Source organism: Hypanus sabinus, chromosome 3 (genome assembly GCF_030144855.1).
Source record: "Hypanus sabinus isolate sHypSab1 chromosome 3, sHypSab1.hap1, whole genome shotgun sequence".
Classification (NCBI taxonomy): Eukaryota; Metazoa; Chordata; class Chondrichthyes; order Myliobatiformes; family Dasyatidae; genus Hypanus; species Hypanus sabinus.
Window position 1 is genome coordinate 8071429 of NC_082708.1, and position 22214 is coordinate 8093642.

Here is a 22214-nt window from a genome sequence, read left to right on the forward strand (position 1 = left end):
ACCAGCTGCACTTTTTTCACACAATGCTGCCTAGCCTGCTGAGTTCCTCCAGCATTTTTCCTGTGTTGCTTGGATCTCCAGCATCTGCAAATTTTCTCTTATTTGTAAGTCTCTGTGTAGCCTCTCTACTTCCCCAAAACTACCTGCCCTTCCGCCTATCTTTGTATTGTCTGCAAACTTTTCAATGAAGCCATCAATTCCATCATCCAAATCATTGACACAAATGGAAAAACAATTGGTCCCAACACAGATCCCTGTGAAGCACCGCAAGTCACCAACAGACAACCAGAAAAGGCTCCCATTATTCCCACTATTTGCCTCCTATGAATCAGCCACTGCTTTGTCCATGCTAGAATCATTCCTGTAATGCCATGGGCTCGTAATTTGTTAAGCAGCCTCATGTGTGGCATCGTGTCAAAGGCCTTCTGAAAATCCAAGTATACAACATCAACTGATTCTCCTTTGTCTATCCTGCTTGTTATTTCTTTAAAGAATTCCAACAGATTTGTCTGGTAAGATTTTCCCTTGAGGGAACAGCCTATTTTATCATGTGCCTCCAAACCATATCTTTAATAATCAACTTCAACATCTTCCGAACAACTGAGGTCAGATTAACTAGCCTATAATTTCCTTTCCTATGCCCCTCTTCCTTCTTAAAGAGTGTAGCAACTTTCCAGTCTTCCAGAATCATTCCAGAATCTAGTGATTCTTGGAAGATCAATACCAATGTCTCCTCAATCTCTTCAGCTACCTCTTTCAGAGCCCTGGGGTGTACACTATTTGGTCCAGGTGGCTTATCTACTTTCAGACCTTTCAATTTCCCAAGAATCTTCTCTCTAGTTATTGTAGCTTCATACACTTCATGACTCCTGACACCTGGAACTTCCACCATACCGCAATGAAGAGTGATCCAAAATTCATTCCAGGACAAAGATGTCATCCTTTTTTAAAGAAAGGGGCTTCCCTCCCTCCACCATCAACTCTGCTCTCAAACACATCTCTCCCATTTCACGCACATCTGCTCTCCCGCCACCCCATTCGGGATAGGGTTCCCCTTGTCCTCACCTACCACCCCACCAGCCTTCAGGTCCAACATATAATTCTCCGTAACTTCCACCACTTCCAATGGGATCCCACTACCAAACACATCTTTCCCTCCCCCCCTTTCTGCTTTCCGCAGGGATTGCTCCCTACACTACTCCCTTGTCCATTCGTCCCCTCCATCCCTTCCCACCAATCTCTCTCCCGGCACTTATCCTTGTAAGCCCTTACACTTCCTCCCTCACCACCATTCAGGGCCCCAGACAGTCCTTCCAGGTGAGGAGACACTTCACCTGTGAGTCAGCTGGTATGGTATGCTGCGTCGGGTGCTCCCGGTGTGGCCTTTTATATATCGGTGAGACCCGACGCAGACTGGAAGACCGTTTCGCTGAACACCTACGCTCAGTCTGCCGTAGAAAGCAGGATCTCCCAGTGGCCACACATTTTAATGCCACATCCCATTCCCATTCTGATATGTCCATCCATGGCCTCCTCTAATGTCAAGATGAATCCACACTCAGGTTGGAGGAACAACACCTTATATACTGGCTGGTTAGCCTCCAACCTGATGGTATGAACATTGACTTCTCTAACTTCCATTAATGCCTCTCCTCCCCTTCTTACCCCATCCCTTATCTATCTATCTATCTATCTATCTATCTATCTATCTATCTATCTATCTATCTATCTATCTATCTATCTATCTATCTATCTATCTATTTATCTCTCTCTTTCTCTCTTCTCTTTTTTTTCTCTCTCTGTCCCTCTCACAATCACTCCTTGCCTGCTCTCCATCTCCCTCTAGTGCTCCCCTCCCACTTTCTTTCTCTCTAGGCCTCCCGTCCCATGATCCTTTCCCTTCTCCAGCTGTGTATCCCTTTTGCCAATCACCTTTCCAGCCCTTACCTTCACCCCACCCCCTCCTGTCTTCTCCTATCATTTCGCATTTCCCCCTCCCTGTCCCACTTTCAAATCTCTCACTATCTTTTCTTTCAGTTAGTCCTGATGAAGGGTCTCGGCTCGAAACGTCAACAGTGCTTCTCCCTATAGATGCTGCCTGTCCTGCTGCGTTCCACCAGCATTTTGTGTGCGTTGCTTGAATTCCCAGCATCTGCAGATTTCCTCGTGTTTCCAAAATACGTTTTCAGTTTCTTCGCTATTTCCTTGTCCTCCATTGCTGTCTCTCCAGCATCACTTTCCAGTGTTCCAATATCTACCCTCACCTCTCTTTTACACTTTATGTATCTGAAGAAACTCTTGGTATCCCCTTTAGTACTGTTGGCTAGCTTACTTTTGTATTCCATCTTTACCTTCTTAGAGACTTTTTTAGTTGCCTTCTGTTGGTACTTGAAAGCTTCCCATTCCTCTAACTTCCCAATAATCTTTGCTCTATTACATGCTCTCTCTTTGGTTTTTATGCTGGCTTTGACTTCTCTTGTTAGCCACAGTTGTGTCATGCTGCCTTTTGAATACTTCTTCCTCTTTGGGAAGTATCTATCCTCTGCCTTCCAAATTGCTTCCAGAAATTCCAGCCATTGCTGTTCTGCCATCATCCTTGCCAGTGTTCTTTTCCAATCAATTCTGGCCAACTCCCCTCTCGTGCCTCTGTAATTCCCTTTACTCCACTGTAATGCTGATACATCTAAATTTAGCTTCTCCCTCTCAAATTTCAGGGTGAATTAGATCACTTTCCCCTGAGGGCTCTTCTACCTTAAGCTCTCTAATCAATTCTGGTTCATTGCACAACACCCAATCCAGAATATTTGATCCCCTACTGGGCTCAACTACGAGCTGCTCTAAAAATCCAAACCGAGAAAATGCCCCCTCTTGGAATTCAGCAACAACCTGACTTACCCAATCTACCTGCATACTGAAATCCCCCATGACTATTTTTACATTGCCATTTTGGCATGCATTTTCTACCTCCCTGTGTAATTTGTTGACCACATCCTTACTGCTGTTTGGGGGTCTGTATATAACTCCCATCAGGGTCTTTTTACCCTTGTAGTTCCTTAGCTCTATCCACGATTCAACACCTTCTGACCCTTCGTCCCCTCTTTCTAATGATTTTTGTCATTTTTCACAAACAGAGCAACACTGTCCCTTCTGCCTTCCTGCCAGTCCTTTCAATACAATATGTATCCTTCGACGTTAAGCTCCTAGCAATAATCTCCTTTCAGCCATGATTCAGTGATGGCTACAACATCATATATGCCAATCTGCAACTATGCTGCAAGTTCATCTACTTTATTCCGTATACTGTTCACATTCAAATATATCACCTTCAGACCCGTATTCACCCTTTTTGATTCTGTCCACCTTTTACGTTGCAACTCATCCTGTTGACTGCAATTTTGCCTGATCATCAGCCTCTCCTTGCTGGGAGTCTCACTACACATTGCCTCTGTTTGTAAACCAACCATCTTCAGCACTATCGCTTCAGTTCCCATCCCCGTCAAATTAGTTGAATCCCGCCCGAACAACTCAAGCCAACCTGCCTGCAAGGATATTGGAACCCTCGGGTCAGGTGTAACCCATTGCTTTTGTGCAGGTCATAACTTCCCCAGAAGAGATCCCAATGCTCCATCAATCTGAACCTCTGCCTCCTGTACCAGGTCCTCAGCCACACATTCACCTGTCAAATCATTCTATTCTTACCCTCACAGGCACGTGGCACAGACAGCAATCCAGAGATTACTACCCTGGAGGTCCTGTTTCTCAGCTTTCTTCCTAGCTCCCCAAAATCTCTCCTCAGGTCCTCCTCACCTCGTCAACCGCCGTCATCAGTCCCGATATGCACCATGGCTTCTGGCAGCTCAGCCTCACCCTTGAGAATGCCATGGACCCGATCCAAGACATCACCAGGGAGGCAGCATACCATCAGGATATCTTTATTGTACCCACTGAATCTCACCTCCATTCATCTGACTGAGGAGTCTCCCCTTCGCCTCCCTGCTCTTCTGAGCCACAGCACCAGACACAGTGCCAGAGACCCAGTCACTGTGGCTCCTCCGGTAGGTCGACCCCTCAATGGCCACAGGTGTACTCTGCGCTGCCTGTGCATTTCCCTTCCTTCTTCTGACTGTCACCCAATTGACTGTCTCCTGCAATCTAACGGTGACTACCTCCTATCTAACACCTCATTCTCCCGTATCCCCAAAGGTCAATGAGCTGTAGCTCCAGTTCCTTAACACATTCTCTCAGTGGTCGAAGCTCAGTGCACCTGGTGCAGATGTGTTTATCCGGGAGACTGGAGGTGCAAAACACTGCACTGGAGCCATTCTTACTGAACAACTATGCCCTAACAGGTGAGGAATGAACAAATAAGGACAGTGAGAGAGTAACTTGCAGGATATTTTACCTCACCCAAGCCTGACGCTGATGAGTGAGAGCCACTCTAAAAGCCACCGGCACACTCCAAAAGTATTTGTTTCTCAGTCGTTTAGTCGAGTCCGACTTTCCGTGACCTCATGGAGCATAAGGGATTCATGGCAAGATATGGAAGTAGATTACTAGGCCTTCTGAAGCAGATACTGCTGCTGCTCAGGTTGGGAACCATAAGGTAATAATATATAGGGGCAGAAGTAGGCCATTTGGCCCATCGAGTCTGCTCTGAAAGTCTGACCCAGCTGGGTTTGAACTCAGGACCATCTGCCTTGAGGTCTGGTGTTGATGCCACTATGCCACCAGCCGGCCCTCTAAAGGGATACCTCTATCAAAACTCTTCTCATTCTATGCTCTAGGGAATAAATTTCTCACCTATTCAGCCTTTCCCCATAACTCAGGTACTCAATTCCTGGTCGCATCCTTGTAAATTTTCTCTGCATTCTTTCAATCTTGTTGATATCTTGCTGTGTCCCATTGAGTCCTATAGCACTGCAGCACAAAACCAGCCCTTCCCCATTTGGGCCGCGATGAGTTTTTATCCTTCCTCAACCCATTGACTTGCCCCTAGACCATACCCCTCTCATCCATGTACCTATCCAAATTCCTCTTCAGATCTCATTAACGAAGGAACGTACGAACCTGCGAATCACAGCCCCCGCCCGCCAGCTCTCCCACTCTGAGATTCATACTCACATGAATAGGAAAGTAGTCACGAAAGTAGCCCCATAGTCTCAGGCTGCGGAGGTAAGTGAAGCGACGACCTCCCTGGTAAGGCGTGTTCCGGTCCCAGAACCACCACGTGGCGTACAGTACGGACACAAACCAGAAGCGAGTAAAGAAGAGGGTGACAAAGAGCACAGCGCAGCATTGTGCTGTAGAAGGAAACAGGAAATCGGAATTAGAGCTATAGAGTACTGTAGCACAGAAACAGGCCCTTCAGCCCATCTAGTCAATGCCAGACTATTATTCTGCTTAGTCCTATCGACCCACACCCAAACCATAGCCTTCTATACTCATCCCATCCATATTCCTATCCAAATTTCTCTTAAGTGCTGAATTCGAAACCACATTCACCACTTTCAATGACAGCTCACACCATGCTCTGATTGAAGAAATCCCCCCTCAGGACCCCATTAAATATTTCACTCTTCACCCTTAAACTATGACCTCTAGTTCTAATCTCACCCAACCTTAGTGGAGAAAGCTCGCCTGCATTTACCCTATCTATATCTATCCAGCCTAGTCAATAAGCTGGTCCTGGACTTATTTCCACTTGGCATGATTAACTTATTATTATTTAATTATTTATGGTTTTATATTGCTATATTTCTTCATCTTTCTTGGTTGGTGCGGCTGTAACAAAACCCAATTTCCCTTGGGATCAATAAAGTCTGTCTGTCTGTCTGTATACCCCTCATGATATTGGACACCTCTATCAAATCTCCCCTCATTCTCCTACGCTCCAGGGAATAAAGTCCTAACCTATTCAACCTTTCCCTGTAACTCAAGTCTTCGAGTCCCAGCAGCTTACTCCACTCATCTTTTAAACTTTCCACTTCTCAAACTCTAGAGTAATAGAACACTTCAGTATAAAACAGGCCCATCAGCCCATCTAGTTCATGCCAAACTATTATTCTGCTTCGTCCCATTGATCCACACCTGGACCGTAGCTCTCCATACCCTCGCTTCCTTGTACTTATGCACGCAATGTTTCAGTTGGTACCATGAATCAAAGTATTGACTTCAGGGGTTGGGTTGTTATGGTGAAGTTGTATAAGACATTGGTGAAGCCTAATTTCAGAATCAGAATCAGCATATGTCCTGAATTGTGTTGCAGCAGCAGTACATTGCAATACATAATATTGCGAAGTTATAAATTACAATAAGGATATAAGAAAAAGGAAAATTAAATTAAGTATATCAAAAAGAGAGGAAAAGTAATAAGATGTCGTGTACATCTGTACATGAGCAGACTCGATGGGCTGAATGGCCTACTTCTGCTCCTATATTTTCTATATTTTTGCCTTTGTTCCAAGATTGATGCCAGCTGTGTGAGCAGGTAGATAATCAGGTACAAGATCATAACAATTAGATTGTGAAACCGCACACAGATACAATAAAGATATTATTGTACTTGCAACACCGTCACAGGCACATAGCATCACGTAAAGGTCGAATTTGAAGGTGGAATGCAGGGTTAATGGCAAGATTCTTAGAACATAGAACAGTACAGGCCCTTCGGCCCACAATGTTGTGCCAACCCTTCAACCCTGCCTCCCATAAAACCCCCCACCTTAAATTCCTCCATATACCTGTCTAGTAGTCTCTTAAATTTCACTAGTGTATCTGCCTCCACCTCTGACTCAGGCAGTGCATTCCACGCACCAACCACTCTCTGAGTGAAAAACCTTCCTCTAATATTCCCCTTGAACTTCCCACCCCTTACCTTAAAGACATGTCCTCTTGTACTGAGCAGTGGTGCCCTGGGGAAGAGGCGCTGGCTGTCCACTCTATCAATTCCTCTTAGCAGTGTGGAGGAACAGAGGGATCTTGGGATCCATGTCCATAACTCCCTCAAAGTTGCCACGCAAGTTGATAGGGTGGTTTTGAAGGCCTAAGGTGTGTTGGCTTTCATTAGTCGGGGGACTGAGTTCAAGAGCTATGAGGTAATGTTGCAGTGCTATAAAATGCTGGTGAGGCCACACTTGGAGTATTGTGCTCAGTTCTAGGCACCTCATTATAGGAAGGATGAGGAAGCTTTAGAGAGGGCACAGAGGAGATTTACCAAGATGCTGCCTGGATTAGAGAGCATGTCTTATGAGGATAAGTTGAGTAAGCTAGGGCTTTACTCTTTGGAGTGAAGGAGGATGAGAGATGAATTAATAGAGGTGTACAAGATGATGAGAGACACAGATCAAGCGAAAAGCCAGCATCTTTTTCCCAGGCAGAAAATGGTTAACATGAGGGGCATAATTTTAAGTTGATTGGAGGAAGGTATGGGGGAGATGTTAGAAGTTTTTTTTACACAGAGAGGTTTGGGTGTGAGGTGGTAGAGGCAGATACATTGGGACATATAATGAACTCTTAGGTAGTTTGATAGAAAATGGAGGGATATGAGGGAGGGAAGAGCTAGACTAAAAGAGTAGTTTATAAGGTCGGCACATCATCGTGGGGTGAAAGGTCTGTGCTGTTCTATGTTTTAAGTTCTAAGCATAAATTATACACAATTCACAATGGTCTGTAGTTGGCAACTGAGCATTTCCCCGAGCTTAAATTGGACTTCTGACCAAACTTAGCTAAAATCGTTAAAGGGCGTACTGGTTAAGTATGTTTGAATGGGCACCACAGTAACATGGAATTGAGCGTGACATTATTGCAGCTTCGGGTGTTGGAGTTCAGAGCTCGATCCTGGAATCCTCTGTAAGGAGTCTGTACATCCTCCCGGTGGAATGCCTGCGTTTTCTCTGGGAGATCCGATATCCTCCCACAGTCCAAAGGGTAAGTTAATTGGTCATTGTAAATTGTCCCGCAACTAGGTTAGGGTTAAATTGGGGTTGAGGTTTGCTGGGGCAGTGTGGCTCGATGGGACAGAAGGGCTTATTCTGCCCTGTATCTTTAAATAAAATTAATCAGATGCCCCAAAACTATCAGTTGTAAAATTAAAAAAACACAAATTCAGAAAGAAAATTGAAAGTAGTTAAAATTATTACACCTTTGAAGAACAGAGCCCATGAAATTCGTTGCTGTGTTGTGTTGTTATTGTTTTGTTGTTTTTTGTTCTGCTGAATATTTCAGACATGTTATGTTGGCGGTGACACTAGCAGGCTGCCCCCTGCACATCTGTAGACTGAGTTGGTGTTAAAGCAATCGACGCATCTCACTGTCTGTTTCGATGTTCGACAGACAGATAAATGGATGTGAAAGGGCTTGCTGCGGCCTCTGCTGGGCTCTGCTTGCAAGTGCATCCTGGCCCTCCGGTGTCAATAAGTACATAAGTGGTCACCAACACAGAAATATAGATTAAAACAGGAGCAAGAGCAGACCATTGGGCCCTTTCCAACCTGCTACCTCATTCATGGCTGATGCTCTATCTCAATAGCATATTCCTCACGCTCTCCCAACATTTAATGGCTTCTGTCTTTAAAGATATGTCCCCATTATGAGAGCTGGAAATGAGTAAGGCTGGCCAACAGGGATCTGGTGGAGCTGTATAGACCCTGTACAGTGGTTACAATGACTACAGAAACATTGACGAGCTCCAACCATACCATCGACTTTGGACAATGGAGACAGGAGGTCATCGATGGCCTATGTTCCACTGGGAGCTAAGGGCCCCAAAGAATCGTCTTTAGCGATATATCTACATTCCTAAATACCCTCCAATGACTTGGCCTCCACTGCAGTCTGTGCCGGACATTTGCCACCCTCTGAGTGAAGATGTTTCTCCCCGTTTCTTACCCTATTGATGCTGGTGCCCTCTCCCAACCTAACACCCCCAGCTTTGAGGACCTAGCTCGCAATATACTCCAGAGCCCTAAAGGAACAGCCTATTCCAAAATCTGTCATGGGACGAGGTTACTAGGTAGCAGAAGACAGAACGTAGAGCTTCACCAAGAAGGGTAGACAGTCCGCGGAGGGGAGGCTGGTTTCTGAAGTGTGCTGAGCTCCGTCCATGTTAGCGTAGTGGTTAGCACAACATTTTGTGGTATCAGTGACCCGTGATCATTTCCCACCACTGTCTGTAAGACGTTTGTATGTTCTCCCTGTGGCAGTGTGGGTTCCCTCTGGGTGCTCTAGTTTCCTTCCACAGTTTAAAGTCATACCGGTTTAGTAGGTTAATTTGTTTGTTCGTTATGTGCTGACTTGAATGACGTGGGTGATCATGGTCTTTCCGTGACCATGGTTGCTCTTGGCAAATTTTTCTACAGAAGTGGTTTGCCATTGCCTTCTTCTGGGCAGTGACTTTACAAGATGGGTGACCCCAGCCGTTATCAATGCTCTTCAGAGATTGTCTGCCTGGCGTAGGCGGTTGCATAACCAGGACTTGTGATCTGCACCGGCTGCTCATACGATCATCCACCCAGACCCTATGGCTTCACATGACCCTGAGCAGAGGACTAAGAAAGGCTACAAGGGTGACCTTCAGGATAGCGGAGGGAAGGAGCACTTTACACCTCCTTTGGAAGAGACGTATCTCCAACCCACTGCCCAGGTAGGTAAGTTGTTCCATGATTAGGCTAAGATTAAACCAGGGGATTGCTGGGTGGCCTAGCTCGAAGGGCTGGATGGGCCTATTCTACACCTCAATAAATAAAAACAGTCTGTGTTTCCTGGTGACCAGATTAGTTGCTGTATGAAGCTCTGGATCCAGATAGTCTGGTGCCTCTGTGGAAATTGGCAACGGTCATCGGGGACATGCCAAAATTTCCTTAGCCGTCTGAGGAAGTAGAGCCATTGGTGTCTCAGTAGAGGCTTAGTTTCCATGTGGCTGGACCATGAGGAATCATAGGTGATATTTACACCTACAAAGTTTTTGACCACAGTACCATTAGAGCAGACTGCAGTTTGTACTCCACACCGCGCCCCCACCCCCACCTGAAGTCGATGACCAGCTATTGTTGTGTTAACACTGATGGGAAAGTTGTCTTGACATCATGTCACTTGGCTCTCTATGTCAGTGGTGGATGCAGGTTCAAATGCAGCATTTAGTTCAAAGTAAATTTATTATCAAATACATATATGTCACCATATCATTGTTGTTCCTTTCTGGGCCTTGTGGCACATCGGGCCAAAACCTTGCCATTTCTTCAGCACCTTGTCTGTCTTTTTATGAGGCAGAGTTGCTCACTTGACGCTCAATCCACTACGGATGGAAAGTGTGCAAGGAGCTGGCTGGATTCGAACACGGGACCACTCGACTCAAAGTCCAGTGTGGATGCCACTACACTACTGCCTGGATATGTCACCATATACAACCATGAAATTCGTTCTCTCAATAAATCCATAGAATAATAACTAAAACAGAATCAATGAAAGACTGCCCAACTAGAGTGTTCAACCAGAGTGCAAGAGACAATAAACTATGCAGATACAAAAAGAAATAAATAATTATCAATAAATATTGAGAACATGAGATGAAGGGTCCTTGAAAGTGAGTCCACTGTTTATGGGCACATTTCAGTGATGGGGCAAGTGAAGTGAAGTTATCCCTGTTGGTTCAAGAGCCTGATGGCTGAGCGGTAGTAACTGCTCCTGAAGCTGGTGGTGTGTGTCCGGAGGCTCCTGTATCTTCTTCACGATAGCAGCAACATTTAAGAGAAGTTTGGTATATACTTGGATGGGAGAGGTATGGAGGACTATGGTCTAAGTGGGGGATCAATGGGAGTAGGCAGAATAACAGTTTGGCACCAACTAGATGGGCTGAAGGGCCTGTTTCTGTACTGTACTGCTCTATGACTATATGATTCTATCACCTTCTTGAACTCTGTCTTGGCATTGCTGAAATTGACCGCGCATCCATCATCTTTGCTGGCAGCTCATTCTATACCCTCATCAACCTCCAAGGGAAGATGTTCAGTCTCAAGTTTCCCTTAAACATTTCATTTTTGAACCTTGAACCATGACTTTTAATTCTAGTCTCACCCACCGTTTGCCTCTCTGACTGCAGGCCTGTGACTAGTGGAGTGCAGCGGGGATTGGTGCTGGGTCCTTGTTTGATTGCTATCTACGACATATCAACAATGTGGAGAACTGGCTCAGCAAATTTGTGATGACACCAAGCTTGGGGGTGTAGTGGACAGTGAGCAAGGCGAGCAAAACTTGCAGTGGGATCTGGACCAGTTGGGATAATGGACCGAAGAATAGCAGATGCAGTTTAATTTAAGTATGCACTTTGGGAGGGCAAGTCAGGGTAGGACTTACAAAGTGAATGAGAGAGAGACGACAAGTACTTTAGAACAAAGGAATCTGGGAATAAGATCCATAATTCCTTGAAAGTGGCATCACAGATGGATGGGGTCATAAAGGGAGCTTTTGGCACCTTGGCTTTCATAAAGGCACTGAGTACAGGAGTTGGGATGCAAGAGATCCTGCAGATGCTGGAAATTTGGAGCAACACACACAAAATGCTTGAAGAACTCAGCTGCTCAGGCAGCTTCTTTAGAAATAAGTAAACTGCTGATGTTTCAGGCTAAGAGTCCTGACCATTAATTCCTCATATTCTCTTAATTCCCTTTTCCCATGTTCTCCTGGGCTCCTTGATTGTGGCTCCTGATTCTCATCTAAGCCTGCAGCATAAAAACCCCGGCTTTGCATCCACTGATTGCCAGATCGTTGCTTCAGCCAGTGTGGTTGTTCACGTTCTAGGCCGCTTAGAATTGTGTATTCTAAGTTCTGTTTCCGCGCTGTTTGCTTGTGTGTACTCTGTGTTAATAGGAGTATTGCATACTGCCTGTCTTCCCTTTTGTCCTCCCGCCTGCTGTTCTCATCAAGCCACGCTTGCACCCTGCTCTACACCCCTGCTCTGCCTTGTTCCGCTGCCCGCCTACAGTCTCTGTTGGCTCAGTGGTTAAATGCCGCGCTCTCACTGCAGCAACCTGGATTCGATCCCCGGTCAAGCCTCGCTCACTCCTCAGCTTTCTTCCGCTTAACCCGATTTCTCCGGCTTTCCCTGTAATCGTTAATAAACACTCTTTAGATTACCCTACCTCCGTGTCAGTGTCCTGTGTTTGGGTTCACCCGTTCTCCGCAATAGTAAGACCCCTCTTCAGGAGTGGAAAGGAAGGGGAAAGACACCAGAATCCAGGTGAGGAGAAGAGATAAGAGGAGGCCATGGAACGGCATGTCAGAACGGGAATGGGGAGAGAAATTAAAGTGGTTGGCCACCAGGAATTCTGCTTCTGGCTGCTGGAGTGGAGCTGACCCAATTTACTTTGGGTCTCACCAGTGTAGAAGAGCACTAGATGCACTTGCGGGCACATCCTTGGATCTCACCTATATAGGGATAAATAAATCCGAATTTGAATCTAAATCTGAGTCTCTGTTCATGCCATTCCCTAATACTGTACTACTGTGGGGAGTACTGCTAGTGTAACACTATCAAGGTCACAAATGTGCTGGATTACTGGATGCATGCTATTATTAGATGTTAATATATTATTATCATATGTGATCATAATGTTATTGTTTTGACAATGGTGGAGGTCATCATCAACATCGACGAGATGGCCTACAGAGAGAGGTTGAGGCCTGAGGCCTGAAGCTTGAGGCCTGCTACCAAGCAAAGGAGATGGTTATTGACTTCAGGAGAACTTGCACCGCTCACACCCCACTTTGCACCAGCAGCACCAGCAGTGGAAGGTGTGCAAGGTGTGAGCAGTTAAGTCCTGGGAGTGCACACCTTGCACAATCTCACGGTCCAAGAACACATCCTGCACAATCAGGAAAGCACACCAACATCTCAACTTTCTGACCAGGCTGAGGAGAGCAGCACACTTGTGTACTGGAAATGGCATTTAACAATCTTGACATTGTATGAAGTTGTAAAAGAATGAAGTTATATTGTTGATAATAGAGTATTTGAAAATGAAAGACCAGCTGTTTAATTGGGATCTCAGTTAATTGCGAGAAGGCGGTTAAAGTACATTTGTGATGAGGTGTGATTGCAGTTTCAGATTTATTTATCACATGTACTAGAAAACACAGTGACAGGCGTTGTTTGCGTTAACAACCAACGCAACCTCCAGTCCCGATCAAGGGTCTTGGCCTGAGATATTGACTCATTATTCCCCTCCATAGATGCTGCCTGACCTGGTGAGTTTATTTTATTTCAGCCCAACAAGCCACGTCTCCCAGCAACCCACCAATTTAACCCCTAGTCTAATCACAAGACAATTTACAATGACCAGTTAACCTTCTAACTGGTTTCTAACTGAATTGTGGGAGGAAACTGGAGCTCCTGAGGAAATCTATGTCGGAAGAACATATAAGCTTTCTTGCAGAGGGCACCGGAAATGAACGCTGAACTCTGAAGCCCAGAGCTGTAATAGTGTTGTGCTAACCGTTACGCTGCCATGGCACCCCAACTGTAGAACATAAAACAGTGCAGCATGGGAACAGATCCAATTCAATTAGTAATCAAATGGTTATTATCTAAACTAATCCTTTCTGCTACACAATGTCCACATCCTTCCATTTTTCTTACATTCATGTGCCTATCTAAACACCTCTTAAAAGCCCCTAATGTATCTGCCTCTACCACCACCCCAGGCACCTCCTACTCTGTGTAAAAAACCTTGCTCCTCACACCTTCTTTAAAATTACCCCCTCTCACTTTAAATGCATGTCCTCTGCTATCAGCCATTTCTACCCTACCGGGAAAGAGATACTGCCTGTCTACCCTATCAATTGCTCTCATAATCCTATAAGCCTCCATCAGGTCTCCCCACACCCTCTGCCACTCCAGAGAAAGCAACCCAAGTTTGTCGAGTGTTACATCCGTGGCCCCCTCCTTTTTGAGAATCGCAAGATCACTATTAAGTCAGTCCAGGAGACCCAGGAAATGAGAGAAAGACATGCAGAATCCACAAAGAGTTTGGAATGTGTCCTGGCCTCCGAAAGGCGGAACCATTGATAACGGCTATTGTCTCTTGGAGACGGAATTGTGTATTGAATCCTGTACGATGCATCGAAGCCCCCAGGCAATGAACCGGGGGGGGGGGGGGTTGGTGGAGGGATTGCATCATCCCAACCTGATTGACATCTGAGACCCTGTGAGTCAGGATAAAAGAGGGTCTGGGGAACAGCCCCTTCAGACGCTCCAGAAGAAATGCTAGAACTCCTGTAACAGCGTAATAGCGAAAGCCGGTGGAAAAGCCCACGTGCGTCCTTTTCCATTTGCCTCAGAATCGGTGGGCCTTTACCACGGAAGCACGGCTTTAGCTAACCACAAAGGGGATATCAGTCCCCCAACGACTCTCGAAGGATTGACATCATAAAAGGAATGGGCAAGTTAAACCTCCGTCTTTCTCTCCAACCAAAAAGCTGCAGCTTGACTGAACTGAGTGACTTTTATATTTCCATCGGACAATACATTAACCCCTAGACAACGACAGAGCTATTTCTTATTGATTATTATTATACCCTCGCTTTTAGATTTAGTATTGACGACGTATCTTATCTGTGTGTTTGCATTGATATTATTTTTGTGTATTTTTATCAATAAATATTGTTAAAAATAGTACCATCAGACTTCAACGGACCTCTCTATCTTTGCTGGTAAGTGACCCAGTTACGGGGTACGTAACACCAGCCTCTCATTAGTTCTCAGTTCCTCCAGCATTTTCGTGTGTGTTTCTCTGGATTTCCAGCATCGGCAGAGTCTCTTGTGTTTAGAACTGAGCATGTGCTGGAGCAGCCTGCAAGTGACATAGCATTTCCACAACGTCCCACAGACCACAACAATGACTGTACTGGGCTAGGTTTATTTGCAAGCTCAAAGGCCAGAGACACATCAACCACTTTGTCATCAATCCCAGAGTTTGTCTTTGATTTGGAATTAGGGTCAATATCACTGACGTATGCCCCCTTCTCATTGCCGCCATTAAGGAGGAGAAGGCACACACTCAGTATTTTAGGAACAGCTTCTTCCCCTCCACCATCAAATTTCTGAATGGGAATGAACCCATGGACAATTCCTCTCTATTTTCTTTCTTTTTTTATTTTCTTTTTGCACCATTTATTTAATTATATGTACTACACATTTTTTCTTATTGTAATTTATATTGCAATGTATTTTATGTATTGCACTGTACTACTGCTGCAAAACAACAAATTTCACGACATATGTCCATGATATTAAACCTGATTCTGACTCTGAAAAGAAATTGGCAATTTAGGAGTTTGCTGAAAAGGTTGTGCCAAGGGTTAACTTCAAGCTAGTCTGAAGATGTATTAAAAAGCCAGAGCAGCTTACCCAGACAAAGGAATGAAAACACCCACTGCAGGACTACAAGCGTCTGTAAGCGACGGCGTAAGGGGATCCTTAAAGGGGCAAAATCAATGCACATCTTGCTCCCGTTCAGTAGTTGGTGGAGTGCCCTGGAGCGGGACTCTGTACATTTCACTCAGACTGGGTACAAAGTCTTCCTATACACCTCACACCTTACATAATGCAAACATTGCAAAATCCCAGCCCTGGCTCAGATTGTTTACTTATTATTCAGCAGGAGGGGAGAAGAGGTGTTGTAACGTCGGTCTTAAACTTGTCCTCTGATCAGCTCCAGCTTCTCACATCATTCCCCTTTTATTCCCCCCTCCCCTACTCACCTGGTTTCTCCTACCACCTGCCAGCTTGACCTCCTCTCCCACTCCCCTCCCACCCCCCAACATCTTATTCTGGCATCTGTCCCCCACCTCCTTTACAGTCCCAGTCAAGGGTCTTGGCCTGAAATGACGACACACACAAGAACTAAACAGGTCGAGCAGGGTCTATGGAAGGAAATGAATGGTGGACATTTCAGGCCTGAGGAACAGTCTCTGTCTGAATATCAGCTGTTTGTTTCCCTCCATAGAACATAGGAAATCTACAGCACAATACAGGCCCTTCGACCCACAAAGCTGTGCCAAACATGTACTTATATTAGAAATTACCTAGGGTTACCCATAGCCCTCTATTTTGCTAAGCTCCATATACCTGTCCAGGAATCTCTTAAAAGATCCTATCATATCCACCTCCACCACCGTCACCGGCAGCCCATTCCACACACTCACCACTCTCTGAGTATAAAACTTACCCCTGAAATCTCCTCTGTACCTACTTCCCAGCACCTTAAAACTATGCCCTCTCATGTTAGCCATTTCAGCCCTAGGAAAAAGTCTCTGATTATCCACATGATCAATGCCTCTCATCATCTTATACACCTCTATCAGGTCACCTCTCATTCTCCGTCACTCCAAGGAGAAAAGGCCGAGTTCACTCAACCTATTCTCATGGGGCATGCTCCCCAATCCAGGCAACGTCCTTGTAAATCTCCTCTGCTCCTTTTCTATGGCTTCCACATCCTTCCTGTAGTGAGGTGACCAGAACTGAGCACAGTACTCCAAGTGGGGTCAGACCTGGGTCCTATATAGCTGTAACATTATCTTCCAGCTCTTAAACTCAATCCCACGGTTGATGAAGGCCAGTGCACCGTATGCCTCCTTAACCACAGAGTCAACCTGCACAGCTGCTTTGAGTGTCCTATGGACTCGGACCCCAAGTCAGGATGCTACCTGAATTGTCAAGTTCATACAATCATAGAGTCATGGAGTACTACAGCACAGAAACAGCCCCTTTGGCCTATCTAGTCTGTGCTGAACTATTATACTGCCTCGCCACATTGACCTGTACCTGGACCATACCCCTCCCATTCCATGTACCTATCCAGACTTCTTTTAAATGTTGAAATTGATCTCACATCCACCATTTCTGCTGCTACTCATTCCACACTCCCACCATTTTCTCTGGTCAAGAAGATCCCCCTCAGGATCTCATTCGTTTTTTCCACCATTCACCTTTAATTTATGACCCCTTGTTCTAGTTTCACCCAACCGCAGAGGAAAAAGACTGCTTGCATTCACTCTATCTATACCTCTCATAATTTTGTACAACTCTCCTCATTCTTCTACATTCCAGGGAATAAAGTCTTAACCTATTCAATCTTTCCCTGTACCTCAGATCCTCATGCCCTGGCAACATCCTTGTAAATCCTCTCAGTAAACTTTCAATCTTACTGATACCTTTCCTGTAGGTAGTTGACCAGAACTGGACAATATAATCCAAATTAGGCCACACCAACATCCTATACAGCTTCCACCTAACATTCCAACTCCTGCACTCAACATTTTGAATTAGGAAGGTCAATGTGCCAAAAACTTTCTTTACATATCTATCTACCTGTGACACCATTTTCAAAGAATTATGGGCTTGTATTCACAGATCCCTTTGTTCTACCACACTCCTCAGTACCCTGTGTAAGACCTACTTGTACTGGTCCTACCAAACACCTCGCATTTGTCTGCACTAAATCCCATCTGCCGTTTTTCAGCTATGATCCTGTCGCAAGCTTTGACAGCTTTTCTGCTGCGATTGCCTCCCTTAATGTTGTATGAAACTAATTAAACCAGTATTACCCACCTGAACTAAATCCCTTCCATATCCCTCCTTTCTCTGCATATCTAACTATTGACTATTTAAGACAATAACACAATATTGCATTTGCCTCCTCTATCACCCCTAACAACACATTCCAGACCCTGTCTCTCTCTGTGTAAAGAACTTGCCCAACATGTCTCTTTTGAACTTCCCCCTCTTGCTTTAAATGCATGTCCTCTAGTATCGACCTTGAGGAAAAACTGGCCATTTCACTCATAATCATAAAAACTACCAGGTGGCCTACATGCTAAAGTTTTGAAAGCGGTAGCTACAGAGTTTGTGGAAGTATTAGTAATGATCTATCAAGAATCATTAGGTTCTAGCATGGTTCCAGAGGACTAGAAAATTGCAAATGTTATTCCACTCTTCAAGAAGGAGGAAGAGGCCAATTTCAGTGGTTGGGAAAATGTTGGAATCGATTGTCAAGGATGTGGTTTCAGGGTACTTGGAGGCACATGATAAAATAAGCTGTATTCACCAAGATTTCCTCAAGACAAATCTTTTGGAATTCTTTGAAGAAATAGCAAACCAGATAGACAAAGGAGAATCAGTGGATGTTGTGTACTTGGATTTTCAGAAGGACCACACATAAGGCTGCTTAATAAGTTCAGAGCCCATGGTATTTGCATCAGAATCAGAATCAGACTCAGGTTTATTATCACTGGCATGTGATGTGAAATTTGTTATTTTTAGTAATCGGATAGCAGAGGGGAAGAGGGGACTACAGGAAAGATACTAGCATGGATAAAGATGTGGCTGACTGACAGGACACATAGAGTGGGAATAAAAGGAACTTTTTCTCTTTGGCTTCTGGTGACTAGTGAGTTCCCCAGGGGTCTGCGTCGGGACCAATTTTTTTAATGTTATATGTCAATGACTTGGATGGCAGAAATGATAGCTTTGTGGCCAAGTTTGCTGATGAATGAAGATAGGTAGTGCTAAGGAAGCAGGGAGGCTCCAGGAGGACTTGAACAGATTAGGAGAATGAGCAAAGAAATGGGAGAGGGAATACAGTATCAGGAAGTGTATGGTCATGCACTTCGGTAGAAGAAATAAAACAATAGACTATTTTCTAACTGGCAAAGATTTTTTTAAAAAAACTTGAGATGAAAAGGGATTTGAGAGTCCTTGTGCAGGATTCCCTGAAGGTTAACTTGCCAGTTGAGTCAATGGTGAAGAAGACAAATGTGATGTTAGCATTCGTTTCAATAGGACTGGAATACAAAAGCAAAGATGTGATGTTGAGACTTTATAAAGCACTGGTGAGGGCTCACTTGGAGTATTGTGAGCAGGTTTGGATCCCTTATTTTAGAAGGGACGTACTGACATTGAAGAAGGTTTGGAGGAGGTTTGCAAACGTTTTCTGGGATTGAAATGCTCATTATATGAGGAATGTTTGATGGCTCTAGGCCTGTAATTATTGGAATTCGGAAGAATAAGGGGTGACCTAATTGAAATCAAATGCTGAAGGCCTTGATAGAGTGGATGTGGAGAGAACATTTCCTATGTTGGGGGAGGCTAAGATCAGAGGACACAGCCACAGGATAGGGGGACATCCATTTAGAACAGAGATGAGGAGGTACTTCATTAGCCAGAGAGTAGTGAGCCTGTGGAATTCCGGGGGCTCTGGAGGACAAGTCATTGGGTATATTTAAGGCAGAGATTGATAGATTTTTGATTAGCTAGGGCATGACGGGATACGGGGAGAAGGCAGGAGATTGGGGCTGAGAGGGAAAATGGATCAGCCGTGAAGAAATGGCAGGGCAGACTCACTGGGTCAAATGGCCTAATTTTGCTCCTATATCTTCTGGTCTTACGATCTTGTACAGAAGTGTAAAGGAGAATAAAATGGTTGTTAATGTTGATCTGATGCAGTAGAATACACAATTTAAAAAATGCAATAGATATAAATCTAAAAGAAATCCTATAAAACACTATGTATAAGTAACCATTGAGTGTGGCTATATGTATACAAGCTTATGTACATAGACTGATCGTATGTACATAAGTGACACTGGATGCAGGAGTATCTGAACGTAAGGCGAACCCAACAGGAAACGATGAAGTTACAAAGTGATACTTAGCAAGACAAATTCCTCTAGGCAGCGGCATTAAATACTAAATACTAAACGACCCAGTGTTTGGACTATTGAAATGCCGACCCAGACAGACTGGAGAGGCAGGGTGTCAGGACCGGAGGTGAGGGTCGTGCCAATTTCAATCGCTTTCCCCTGATGTTCACACCTCTCTCTGTGGCACTGTGGTAATGTGACTGCTCTGACTGTCATGCGCTTCCTGCCGATTTGCTCCGCTATATAATGAACTGCGATGAAGGGTTTTGGGCCCACTTCAGCTGCTCCAGGATTTGGACCTAAGGACTCATTTTGGTTTGGAATGCTGTTGCTTGCTTCTATTGTTTGAATGATTTGTGTTTTTTCTCTCTTCCTCTGCGTATTGGGCGTTGGACTTCGTTTTTTTTCACTTCTTCGAGTTTCTTGCTTTATGGCTGCCTGTAAGCAGCCAGATCTCAAGGTTATATAATTTATACATACTTGGATAATAAGTGTGTTTTGAAACCTTTGAGTTTAAAAATGGTTACAATTGTAGCACTTCTCTTTTCTCTCTTCTACCTTCCAGAAGAAGGTACAAGGGCTTGAGAGCCCAGATGACCAGTTTCTTCCAAACTGTGGTTAGACTCCTGGACCAATCAACCTACTCACACCCCCTTCCCAGTGGAGATGCCACGCTCTACAACCTGTTATTCTACCTCTTCTATTATTGTCACTTCAGCACTCTTTGCACTCTTTCAGATGGCAAACAATCTTTTCTGCTGTCTTTTGCTCATCATTGCATTTATTGTCACAATTATTATTGACTCTACACTTTATTCTGTCATCCTCATGTGAGCGAGGAATCAGAATCCTAAACAGGGTTTGATATCATCAGCTTATGTCATAATTTTTTTGTTTTGCGGCAGCAGTGCATTTTAATACATAATAATTTTTTAATATATCAATTATAATAAGAAATATATATTAACATTAATTTTAAAAGTAGTGCAAAGAGAGAGCAAAAAATAGTAATGTAGCTAATGGGCAAGTTCATTGTCCATTCAGAAATCATACAGGAGCCCTGGATGCTGGGGAGACTGGTGCCCATTATGGAGCTGGCTCAGTTTGTAACTTTCTGCAGCTACTTCCAATCCTGTGCAGTGACCCCATCCATAGTACATCTGTAGAAATTGGCCAGAATCTTTAATGTCATTCTAAGTCTCCTTAAACTTCTAATTTCATTTCATCCTGGTGTATACACTCAGTGGCCACATTATTACACCTGTCAGCTGCTCGTTAATGCAAGTATCTAATCAGCCAATCACGTGGCAGCAACTCAAAGCATACAAGCATGCAGACATGGTCAAGAGGTTCAGTTGTTGTTCAGACCAAACATCAGAATGGGGAAGAAATGTGATCTAAGTGACTTTGACTGTGGAATGATTGTTGGTACCAGACAGGGAGGTTTGAGTATCTCAGAAACTGCTGATCTCCTGGGATTGCCGGGCACAACAGTCTCTAGAGTTTACAGAGAATGGTGAGAAAAACAAAAAGCATCCAGGGAGCAGCAGTTCTGTGGGCAAAAATGCCTTGTTAATGAGAGAGGTCAGAGGAGAATGGCCAGACTGGTTCAAGCTGACGGGAAGGTGACAGTAACTCAGATAACCACACATTACAACAGTGGTGTGCAGAGGAGCCTCTCTGAACGCACAACACATCAAACCTTGAAGTGGGTGGGACGCAGCAGCAGAAGGCCACGATTGGATACAGGATGTGGCCAATAAAGTGACCACTGAGTGTATGATAACAAACTAACTGTAACGTGAAGGGTTACTTTACTTGTTGGTTGATAGCCGCTTCTGCTGTGCTGGTCACCAACTGGCACACTTGAAGGATGCAGTAGCGCTTTCCCATTGGTTTCCTTGTGTGCCACGGCACTGGTATCTGGTTCCAGGTGCCTCGGGGTTATAAGAGCCGCTCGTGCGAGAGATTGGCTGGCTTTCTTTCATCTCTAGGGCTTCTCTTTGCACTGAGTTTGTGATCAGTGCTGTGGAAGCATTTGGAAAGTGTGCTGCTGATATAGGAGGGCACGCTTAGCTAAGCATTGGTTTGTTGAATGGTCAGTTTTGCAGTTGTGTAACTTGGGGACACTTAATGAGGTACTTGTTGAGTTTGAATTGTTACTGAACGTTCAGTGTCGTAGTTTTTGTAATTTAGGACGTCTTAGGTGTTTTGTTCGAATGTTTCACCACTTGTCTGTAAATAAGTGGTTAATGTGCTTATTCATAATCAGCGTCTTCTGTCTCACATACCAAGCCCATGAACCTGCTTCCTCGTATCAGTAACCTAACCTAAGTAGTGTGCTGAATAAAGGAAACAAGGAAGAGATGGTATCATCGACTATAATATTGACCTGGACTTTGACCAACCATAGCAATTACTTTATTAAGATTAAACTGGAAAGTATCCAAAATAATCCATCAAGTAAACACAAAAGTGAGGAAGTTGTCATCTGACTTGGGCTGACCTTCCTAGCGAGGTTG

General features: G+C 44.5%; 1 protein-coding gene across 2 annotated transcripts in view; it reads right to left on the reverse strand.

The window, feature by feature from the left end:
• Positions 1-15506, reverse strand: part of mogat2 (monoacylglycerol O-acyltransferase 2) — a 33365-nt gene extending 17859 nt beyond the window's left edge. Inside the window, exons 1-3 of one of the 2 annotated variants that reach the window (XM_059963264.1) lie at positions 15394-15494; positions 10516-10572; positions 5122-5236 (exon numbers count right to left, since the gene is read on the reverse strand). In XM_059963264.1, coding sequence (XP_059819247.1) covers positions 5122-5236; positions 10516-10572; positions 15394-15494 — 273 coding nt within the window. Of the gene's footprint in view, positions 1-5121; positions 5301-10515; positions 10573-15393 lie in introns of both variants that reach the window. The other variant, XM_059963265.1, reaches the window with a different exon arrangement.
• Positions 15507-22214: the final 6708 nt, after the last annotated feature.